This window comes from Drosophila albomicans, chromosome X (genome assembly GCF_009650485.2).
Source record: "Drosophila albomicans strain 15112-1751.03 chromosome X, ASM965048v2, whole genome shotgun sequence".
NCBI lineage: Eukaryota > Metazoa > Arthropoda > Insecta > Diptera > Drosophilidae > Drosophila > Drosophila albomicans.
In genome coordinates, this window is record NC_047627.2 from 26,655,378 (window position 1) to 26,667,254 (window position 11,877).

Below are 11,877 nucleotides of genomic sequence, written 5' to 3' on the forward strand. Positions count from 1 at the left end.
CCTTGACACAGCCATCAAATGTAAGCGACTTTTGCCTCAAATAGTTGCAAGTTTTGTGGCTACAACTAATGCAGAGTTTTCACTATCACAGTTATGGGATACTCTTTGAACGAGGTTCGAAAGTGTTCTACAAATTTGAAAGAAGATAGTTAAGAAATTGTCAAGTTATTATTTGGAAACTAATATCGCTTAGATATCTCAAATTTCAGAGAAATCAATTAAGAAATGGGCCAATTTCTTGAGAACATATAAGAAAGGTGTCTTATAAATGTGTAAATATGAAAAAAATTTCATAGTTTTCTATAGATTCCGTAAATTTTAGCGAAAAAATGTATTTAAAGCAGTAAAAATGTAATTATCACAACTTTTCTTAGCTGCTTTTGAGGTTATGTTGCATTTTTAGGGTTGTCACAGTAATCTCAAATTTTAGAGAAATCAATTAAGAAATAGGCCAATTTCTTGAGAACATATAAATGTCTTATAAATGTGTAAATGTGTAAAAATTTCTTAGTTTTCTATAAATTTTAGAGAAAAAATGTATTTAAAGCAGTAAAAATTTAATTATCACAACTTTTCTTAGCTGCTTTTGAGGTTATGTTGCATTTTCAGGGTTGTCACAGTAGCTAATGACTTTAAAGTCTTGAGATTATAGTAGTTCGTTGAGGTACTCTAGAAACATTGGCGTCTCACATCAGAAATGCTTTGAAGTCGAATTGAGTGGAGAAAAAAAGTGTGTGAAATATTTGAGTGTTCATTTTTTGTTTGCCCCCATTTGATGTAAATTTGCGATTGAACATTTTTCTAAATTAAAGCGTTGTTCAGCCATGTCAACGCAGCAGGAGGAGCACACCGAAGCTGTAACTGGAGATGAACCGAGCACCAGCACCGGCAATCAACAGCAGCAACAGCAGCATGGATCAACATCGATAAGTCCACGTCCGAGTGGTGCAACAGATGAGCCAAAGATGGCGCCACCGAACGGTCCGCAGATGCGGATCAAGCGCGAGTTGATCGAGATCACACAGAATCCGCCGCCGAATTGCAGTGCCGAAATGCACAAGGAGGATCTGTGTCATTGGCGTGCCACGATTTTGGGCCCAGTGGGCACCGTGTATGAGGGCGGGGTCTTTAAGCTGGACATTCGCTTTCCGGCCTCGTATCCATTTCGTCCGCCACAGATCCGGTTCGTCACCCGGATCTATCATTGCAATGTGAACAGTCGCGGTGTGATCTGTTTGGATGTGCTGGACGAACGCTGGTCGCCGGTGATGAATATCGCCAAGGTTCTGCTATCGATTTGGGTGCTGATCGGTGAATGCAATCCCAAGGATCCGCTTGTCATGGGCATTGCCAATCAGTATAATTTCAATCGCAAGGAGCACGACAAGATCGCGCGCCACTGGACGAAGCGTTATGCGATGCCCAAGGCAGCAGCAGCTGAGAAGCAGCCTCAAGCGCAGGGACAGGAGCAGGAGCAGCAAGCCGAAGAGGAACAGACTGAGACGACAGCCGAGGAGCAAGCGGAAGAGGGGCAGAGGGAAACAACAGTCGAGGAGCAGGTGACAGAGAATGTCCAATAAGCGTAGGCAGAGAGAAAAAGGGAGAAAGAGAGCAAAATAAATAAAAAACGAAGAACGAGAAAAAGAAAGAGGTATGATGAAAGGGAGATAGATATATTTATAGAGAGAGATCAAGAGAGTGAAAGTAAGAGACGAGAGAATGAGAGAGAGATAAAGAGTGAGAGATACAGACAGTGATAGATAGAACGTGATAGAGGAGAGAAAGAAAAAAATAGTGAGAATAAGACGGAGAGAGATAAAGGGAAAGAGAGAGAGAGAGAGAAAAAAAGAGAGATATAAAGACAAAAATAGAGAGAGATAGAGTGAAATAGAAATATACAGACAGAGATAGAGATAGCGTTAGAGACACAAACAGAGAAAGATAGAAAGAGATAGAGGAGATAAAGAGAAAGGGAATGTGAGCGAAAAAGAAAGAGAGAAAGCGACAGAGAGAAAGAGAGTAAAAGAGAAAAAAAGAAAAAGAGAGTAAAAGAAAGAGCGAAAGGGAGAGAGTGAGAGAGTAAAAGAGAGAGAGAGAGAAGGAAAGAGAGAGAAAAAGCAAAAACGGGAGCAAAAGAGAAAAAGAGAGTAAAAGAAAGAGCGAAAGAGAGAGAGAGAGTGAAATAGAGATATACAGACAAAGATAGAGAGACACAAACAGAGAAAGATAGAAAGATATAGAGGAGAGAAAGAGAAAGGGAATGTGAGCGAAAAAGAAAGAGAGAAAGCGTGAGAAAGAATGAGAGAGAGAGAGAGAAAGAGCAAAAAAGGGAGTAAAAGAGAAAAAGAGAGTAAAAAAAAGAGCGAAAGAGAGAGAAAGTGAGAGACAGAAAAAAGATAACAGCGAAGTAGTTGAGAAGTCGCTTCTTTGACTAGTCTGCGGCTTGTGGTTTTCTTCGTCTCCTCGCCAGGGCGTCAACAATTTGTAAGCGCGCAAAAAACGCAAACCAAACAAGAAGAAAAAAATAAAAGAATGAAAAAAAAAATATGGCTTCTATAATGTGATAGCGGGGCGGAAAGTAAAAGACTGTGCTTGCTGACGCCGCCAGATAGCTGGTTGCCAAGAGCCAAGAGCCAGGAGAGGTGGCCAAAAGAGGTGACCAAGAGGCAGAGAGAGAGAGAGAGAGGGAGAGAGAGAGAGAGGGAGGGAGGAGGCCATTGCAAGCGAGGCCTTTGCGCGCGTTCATGTCCATGAATATTCATGAGGCTGCCAAAATGTGAGCCGTGCATAAGGCGCTGCCAAAATGGCGGCAGCAGCGGGGGCAGCTTAAACAACTAGGCAAGCTTTTGTGTATCCGACTTGATGGTATCCGGTAGCCAATAAAATACAAGTACAACAAGTAAGAAAGTGTCATCTGCTACACTTGCTACCTAAAATATACCGAAATGTACTAAAAATCCATCATTCGTAGGCAAATATAGTTCGCTCTTAAATAGCATCTGAAATATACCAAAAATATACTAAGGATCAACAATTTGTAGAAAAATATTATTCACTTTTAAATGGCATCTGAGATATACAAAAATATATGCCGAAAATATAATTCAAATTCACAATTTGTAGAAAAATATAGTTCGCTTTTAGGTGGCAAATACAAAACATTAATGTAATTAACAACGTGAAACTAACTGAAACGCTAAATGATACAAAAAATTTACCATAATTGTATATATAATATACTGACTATATACTTTGTCAGTTAATCGATATTGACAAATGGATTAAGAAATGATTTGATAGATGAAATATACCAAAAATATACTGCAAATGCGCAATAAAATGTACAGCAAAAAAAACATTTTTTTATATATTTTTTTTAGTTACAATCTATCTATCTAAGGATAATAAGTAAATTGTATGAGCAAAAAAATTTATTTTAGAATACATATTTTAGACATACTTGTATAATGTCATATTGTTAACCAAATATTTAGGTGGCTTCCACAATTATGTTTACCTAGTTTCATAAAATTTTGGTATTATTTCGCCCATAAAGATTATGCAGTATATTTTATATACTATATTGACTACACTATTTGTTATTCTTTATTTTTATTTAGTTTGAATCCCCTACAAAGATTATTCAGTATAAATTGTATACTATATTTATTCTTCACTTTCATTTAGTTTGAATCCCCTACAAAGATTATTCAGTATAAATTGTATATGTTACTATATTTATTCTTCACTTTTATTTAGTTTGAATCCCCTCCAAAGATTATTCAGTATAAATTGTATACTATATTTATTCTTCACATTCATTTAGTTTGAAACACCTTACGCTCTTTTGGGTGCCGGGTTTGGAAATGAATTGGAACGCGAATGGGTTGTTTGGCTGAAGGTGTTGAGAGCCAAGCTGGCGATATACCAAAGTACACACAACAAACCCGCCTTCCAACTTTTCCCACCAACCGCCCTTTGGGTCATTTACATTGAACTGCAGCGATGATGGCAACTCTGGCAAGGCTGGCAGGCAGGCAGGCAGGCAGAAGGCATTTGGTGGGAGTCAGGGAAGAGGCCGCATGTAATTAGGGCAGAGAGATATGGCCACTTTTGTTTATAGCAAAAGTGAGGTTCAACACGATTTGCGGCGAAAGTGAAGCGCAATTCCATAAATACATACCTTTAAAATTTAGGTTACAAATATTTACATAAAACAGTATAGAACAGTAGTTGAAGAGGCTGTTTCGGAAGCTACTTTTCAAAGAAGAAATATTATGCTTTGTTTCGACATTGTTTAAAGCTTGTCACTGATATATTTTCAGAGCAATTGTGATCTTTAATTTAGCATTTAATCAAGTGTAGAACCAAAATAACAAGACAGAAGTTATAGACCCTTTGGCACTTCTTTTAAGTCAAAGTTGCAAATTGTTTTTTTATCAACCTAAATTGAATATTAGAAATTATTGAATTACCATTTTAAACACTATTGCTGAACTACAACTGAATCCATTTAGTTAAAAGAACAACATTTATAGTTTCGTTTCATATTTGACTAATTCTTTTTCATAAATTTGTTTTTAATTTTGTTATTAATTGCTTAGTTTTGTTGGCTTCTAGAAGAAGTTTAATAACATAACTAATTTTAATAAATGCTAGAATACAATTTACTTATTGTTAAAACAGACAGATTGTAAATAAAAGAAGATAGAAAAAAAAGTAAAACATTATTATGTGTGCTCAAAAAAGTATGCTACAAAAATGACTACTTGATAATGTTAAACTATGATAAATAGATCAAATACTTATTCTATAACTAAAGTTCAGTCTTCAAAATATTTAAAAAAAGTTTGTAGATTAGACTGTTGAATATATAAATGAGAAAGACGCGAAGGTAAAACACGATTGTGAAGGGCGAAAAAGTGAGAAAACGAAATCGTAATTGGAGATCTGAAAATGGTTAATTATGTGAGCCAAGCAAAAGAGGAGGAGGAGGAAGACAGAGCAGTAGATGAGGACACAAAAAAAAAAAAAAGAATAGAAAACAACAAAAAAACAAAACGGGGCAGTGAGAGAACATCTAAGGAAAGCGACACTCAATTTGCGAAATGCGATAAATTGAATGAAAAGTGTGAAAATGAAGAGGAGTCATCAGCACACAGCAATAGAAGAGAAGAAGTAGCGAGAGGTGGGGGGGGGGGCGTGGCTTAAGCACAACGTAGCGAAGCGAAACACAAAAAATGTAAATGAAAATTCAAGGAAATTTAATAATAAAAACATCAGCATAAAGTAAAACGCATAAAATCCAATGAAATGTAAAAGGCAAAAGCAACTCGACTGCCGTTGCTGCTGGACAAGGACGATGATGTCCTTGCGCTGACGTTGGAGCTGGAGCTGCTGCTGGTTGGTTGGTCCTTGGTCCTTGGTCCGTGTGTGTACAAAATAGCATCGGGGTAATCACATTGCGTCGCAGCAGTGTCCTGGTGTCCTGGCCTGGCAGCAGTATCCTGGACCAAGCTCGGCCGGGATATGCTCAATTGAACATGTTGATTGCTGACAGCGCAGACGCTGCTCTCATCGTCATCCTCCCCTCTTCTTTCCTTTCCCTTACTGCTGCTCCACAAATGAGGAGTCAATTGAAAATCAACTTAGAGCTTGCTTTAATGGAATTAGTTGTACATAGCCAGGCGACGACAGCATCGTCAGCTTCAGCTTCAGCTTCAGTTACGATGCAAAAGATACACAAGCTCGTGTCTTGCCACAATAGATCCCTTTTAGCGCTTCGTACTTAAAAAGGTTGCCCGATAAGTTATGTCCTTTCAAAGGACAGCGCACACACACCTAGCAAAACATTTTTAAATAGAGCTCTCGATTGAAGCAAAGCGTGTAAATTGAAATTAGACTGTCACGCCCCCTTACGCCTTGTCCTTTACCCTCTCTGCCCTCTTCCCACCCCCTCCATCACACACACATCACAACTAAATGTATGCCATTTTTCCCCTTCCTCTCCTTCTCCACTCCCCCCGTTTGACATTCGCTCCATATCTCGCTGCAGATAACCAACTTACCATCTTCAACTTCTTCTCGCCTCCTCCTGCTGCATTCTCCTTCCCCTTCCTCCTTTCTCATCCTGGCAACCATTCAACATGCAGCGCGCTGTCAACACTAAAAAACCGAATGGACTCTGGTTCCTGAGAAGACAAAACGAATTTGGGACACGCTTTCATTTGCTACAATATCTTAAAATAGTCTCAGCGGAATTTTAAATAAATTCTTTGTAGAACAAGGAAGAAAGCTGCAGTCGAGTATGCTCGACTGTGAAATACCCGCTAACCATTTTGAATTAAAGCAAAACATTGCAGTATTCATTTTAAAATATACCGAATTAATATACCGCAAAAGTACTAAAAATATACCCAACGCTAATTTAGGTATATTGATACAGTACTACATTCAAAATATACCATAGAGTGCAAAATATACCGAATTAATATACAACAGAAGTACAAAAAATATACCAAATATTATTTTAGATATATTGATATACATAGTTATGCATCAGAATATACAATACAGTGCAAAATATACCATAAAAATACTAAAAATATACCAAAGGCTCTTTTAGTCAAAATATACCATAGAGTGCAAAATATACCGAATTAATATTCCGCAGAATTACAAAAAATATACCAAAGGCTCTTTTAGTTATAATAGTGAAGTATTATATTCAAAATATACCATAGATTGTCAGCCAAAGCAACTAAGACCCGACGTAAGTAGGCGTTTTCCTCATACAACAAATTTTCTTTCATATCATTTCATTTACTAATTGTCTAAAGACATATTGTAAATAAAAATTAAACGAAAAAAAAAAAAATTTTATAATTTCACACAAATTATAATACCCTTCTACCATATAGGTAGCGGCTATAATATTGCAGCAAAATATAAAAAAAAATACCTGAATACCTATTAAACATAACCTCAAAATTATGATGTCAAAACAAAGGGTATTTATATATATATATATGATATACTTATATAAATATGTGTATATATGTATAAACCTAATGTTAATGTTAAATATGCTAAAATTTTCGACTTCAAACTAAACAAGCTTTCAACAAGATTTGAAAAACGTTTGCTTCAAAAAATTTAATTTTGAGGTTATGTTTTCTAGGTATTCAGATAATTTTAAAATTTATTTTTTTTTTTCTACATATGTGAATATGTATATTTGTATATACTAGGTGTATATATTAAATGCTAATTGTAAGTATGTTAAAGTTTTCGACATCAAACTAAACACATTTTCATAAATATTTCAAAAAGGCTTTGTTTCGAAAAATGAAATTTTTAGGTTATGTTTTCTAGGTATGCAGATGCAAAGCTGTTGTTGATTCGTGAATGCTATTCACAAATGCATTCGATATGCTGGCTGCTTGGTAAACACACACACACACACACACACACTCATTTCACACAAGTGACGACAGCGGCAGCAGCAAAAGTAAAAGCAACAACAAAGAGCGAGGCGAGGTGAAGCGAGTGAGCTGCTCTATGATTGAATGAGTGCAAGTTTGAATGGTTGAGCGAATTGGTGCATGAATGAATGAGCGCTGGAAGAAGGGCAACGACATAAAGTGTAAGGACTACACATCCTCGGTGTCGTCATCCTCATCCTCATCTTGGACGCGTGTGGTCCTTGGATGGCTGCTTCGGTTTTCTCTCGCTCTCTCTCTCTCTCTCTCTCTCTCTCTCTCTCTTCCTCTCTCTTTCTGTGTGTAACTGCCTTTGTAGCTTAATTGAATTTAAGTGCGTCTCACAATATGCAATATTGCAAAATGCAGCACTCACACTCACACACACACGTGGCCAAAGTGCATTTGACTTTGTCGCACCAAGTACGAAGAAGAAGAAGAAGCCTAAACTTAACGTCGACAATCAAACTATGCCAACTGTCGGATCGGTGCTCCATTACGATGTGGCAGAACTTGACAAACTTTGTTACACAACTGAAATAGTTTTATTAATTGGCAACGGAGAAGCCCCTCAAACCGATTAAGACTGCCGTCAAAACTTTCCTGTTGCATAAGGCAATCGTAATCGCAAAAGCACGAGTTTAACTATCGATAGTTGCACTAATATTTGTACTACAAACACACTCAATTAAACTGAATAAAGTTCAATTTATAATATGGTTTTACTTTTAAAACATTCCACATTTTATTAGTATCTCTCACCTCTTTATTCAGCAAATATTTCCAAGCACTTCAGATTAGTCGGAGAACATCGATATTATGAGTATTTGCTTTGCCTTATATTTATTGATTACTATATACTTATATTTAAAACTAAAAAGATGATCGGGAGATGAAAGCGGCAAAGACTCTGCAGTGGCGGCGGACGAAGCTGACGAAACTTATTGAGGGGAGAGTGTGTCTCCTGGAGATGTACTCCCGTAATATCGATACTCGCGTGAGTTATCGAGTTTTGTTGATCACGAGAACTGAAAGGGGTTGCCACAGTACCCCCCTCCTAGAGTTCCAGTTGGGAAAGATACTTTGCTGGGAATCTGATTTGTCGTCCTGATCTTGACACTTTCTCGAGTGTCTGAGCAGTTGGCGCTGTCGTCTGCTCCTGTGTTGGAGGCGGTACGTCTTTGAAGATGTAAGCTGGTTTAAGTCGATCGATGGAAACCTTGTTTTCCTTTGTGTGGCCCTTGAGTGTAAAATATTTGTCGTGTTTTGTTACCACTTCGAAAGGACCCTCGTAGTTTGCTTCCAACGGGGTTTTCACTCGATCCACTCGAACGAAGTCGTGGGTACAATGGTTTAGGTCCGGGTGGACAAATTCTTGCGGTGTATGATGGTGCACTGGCTTAGTGGTTGGCAGTTGAGACATGGTTTTTTGAAGAGCCTCGGTGAACTCGGACTCAGTGTGTTTTTGTGTGCTCGGTGCAAAAAATCCACCTGGCACCCGTAGTGTGGTGCCATAAACCATTTCCGCAGGGCTCAGCCCGATGTCGCTTTTGATTGTTGTGCGTAGGCCGAGTAGGATTAGATGCAGGGAACTACTCCAGTTGATTGGATCGACGCATTTTAAAGCAGCTTTTAACGTTCTGTGCCAGCGTTCGATCATACCATTGGCTTGTGGGTGGTACGCCGTCGTCCGCAGGTGCTTAAAACCACAAATTTTGGAAAGCTCTTGGAATAATGTAGACTCGAATTGTCGACCCAGATCGGTTGTGATGTGAAGAGGAATACCGTACTGAGCGAACCAGCCCGATATCAGTGCGTTGGCTACAGATTTTGCTGTGATGTCTACTAAAGGAATTGCTGCGGGCCATCGTGAGAATCGATCGATACACGTGAGGCAGTATCGGTATCCGTTCGATGAAGGCAGCGGGCCGACTATGTCGATATTTATGTGTTCGAAACGGGTGTCGCTGGCGGTGTACTCTCCTAGTGGCGATTTGGTGTGACGTTGGATTTTGGCCTTCTGGCACGGGATACAAGAGCGTACGATTTTAGCGACATCCTTCGCCATGCGGGGCCAAACGTAGTGTTTTCCGACCAACTTGTTTGTTGCCTTAACTCCCGGATGGCTCAGCGAATGTAGGGCCTCAACCACGGTTTGGCGTAGGCATTTGGGCACAAACGGACGTGTATGGTTATTGGCGACGTGGCAGTACAATTGTTTGTTTGAGCCTGCAAGAGACAATTTTGTTAGTGAGATGGGTTTTTCGGCGTCAGACTTGAGTAGCGATTGTAGTTCCGCATCGTTTTCCTGTTCCAGTGCCATCTCGTCGAAGTTTATGTGTTTGATGGCATCGATGCGTGAGAGAAGATCAGCCACGTTGTTTTCTTCTCCAGAGATGTGCCGGATATCGGTGCTGAATTGGCTGATAAAATCCAGTTGCCGAGCGCGTCGAGGTGATGCTTTCTCGCTGTTTTGACTGAAGGCGTACATAAGCGGCTTGTGGTCGGTGAAAATAACGAAATTCCTGCCCTCCAGTGCGTACTTGAAGTGCAAAACGGCCTGATAGATGGCAGTCAGTTCTCTATCGTAGGTGCTGTACTTCTTTTGCGTCGATGTGAATTTCCTGGAGAAGAATCCCAGTGGTTGTGTCTGCCCGTTGATGACTTGATGTACTACGGCTCCCATAGCGTCGTCGGACGCGTCGGTGGTTAGAGTTAATTGTGAGTTTGGTGCCATGTAATTCAACAACGTAGCGTTTGCAAGCTCGTTCTTGCAGGCGGTGAATGCGTAGTCGGCTTCTGTAGACCAAAGTATCGGGGTTTTGTCGTTCTTTTTATTGCCTTGGATCAGCGTCTGGAGTATGTGCTGGTTCTCGGCTGCTCGTGGGATAAACGGCCTATAGAAATTAATCATACCCAGAAACTTTTTTAGGTCTTTAGCGATAAGCGGTTTTTTAAAATGCCGTATGGCTTCCACTTTGGCTTCGGATGGTTTTAAGCCGTGCTGACTGATGTCGTGTCCCAGGAATGTAAGTTGTGTCTTACCGAATTGGCACTTCTCAAAGTTTACGGTGAGATGTGCCTTCCGAAGGCGGTCGAGGATTGTGCGGAGGTGCGTCTCGTGCTGCGCCTCGGATTCTGAAGCGATCAAAATGTCGTCGATGTAAGCAAAAACGAAGTCGAGGCCTTGTATGACGTTGTTTATGTGACGTTGAAAAGTTTGCGCTGCGTTGCGCAGACCGAACGTCATGAACAAGAATTCGAATAGCCCAAAAGGCGTGATAATTGCTGTTTTGGGAATATCTTGTGGTTCGACAGGAATCTGGTGATATGCTTTTTGCAGGTCGATTTTCGAAAATATCTTCTTACCGTATAAGATGCTCGTTACATCCAGTATGTACGGAATAGGATATCGATCCGGCACGGTTACGTTGTTCAGTGCTCGGTAGTCGCCGCACGGACGCCACTCTCCATTTGCTTTCTTTACCAGGTGCAAAGGGCTGGACCAGTTGCTATTTGAGGGACGGCATATTCCTTTCTCGATGAGGTAGGAGAACTCGGATTGTGCAGCTTTGAGTTTGTCGGGCGCTAGTCGTCGGGCGCGGGCGTGAGTAGGCGGCCCGTTGGTCGAGATGAAGTGCGTTACTTCGGATGTTGCTGGCAGCCGGTTCGAGTTGATCGTTGCGAGATCGCGATATTCGTGAAGCAATGTAGCGTATTGGTTACTCGTGTCGTAGGATAAAACCGCGTTGATTTTACGTTGGGGCGCGTGACATTTTGATTCCAGCAGCGTAGCCCGATCGATGAGTTTGCGTCGTTTCGTATCGACGAGTAAGTCAAAATGTTGAAGAAAGTCGGATCCGATGATAGCGCAGTTGACGTCAGCTATCACGAAAGTCCACACGAAGTTTCGTCGCAATCCCAGTGACAATGCTATGCGTTTTTCTCCATAGGTTTGTATTTTCGTGCCATTGGCGGCGAAAAGAAGCTTTGGAGTGAGCATAGTTTTTGCGTTTTTGCAGGGTGGCATCACTGAAATGTCGGCGCCGGTATCGATGAGAAACTGTGTTTTGGAGAAATTGTCGTTGATGGCGAGGCGGGCAATTGTGTTGTGGTCTTCTTCGAATTTGTCCGCCGAATCCGAAGATTGATTTAGTTTTTTGGTTCGGATGCAAAAGAGCATGGTTGGCGACATTTCTTGGCGGCGTTACCAAATTTGCTGTGGTACCAACACATGTCTCCAGCTATGACGCTGTTGCGATCCGTTCGCAAGCTGTTCTTGCGAGAAAGGTTTCTGGAGAGCGCGTTGATTTGTTGTTCGATGCGGTCTAGACGATCGTCGGAAACGGCGCTGCTGGTTGGCGCCGACTTGGCGTCGATGGTGCGTACCTGATGA

The 11,877-nt window shown here is 40.4% G+C and overlaps 1 protein-coding gene across 1 annotated transcript; it reads left to right on the top strand.

Moving 5' to 3' along the window:
• Positions 1–696: 696 nt before the first annotated feature.
• LOC117570061 (ubiquitin-conjugating enzyme E2 D4) lies at positions 697–1,878 on the top strand. The gene has a single exon (XM_034251499.2). The coding sequence runs from the start codon at positions 825–827 to the stop codon at positions 1,578–1,580; it is 756 nt and encodes a 251-aa protein (XP_034107390.1). The 5' UTR covers positions 697–824; the 3' UTR covers positions 1,581–1,878.
• Positions 1,879–11,877: the final 9,999 nt, after the last annotated feature.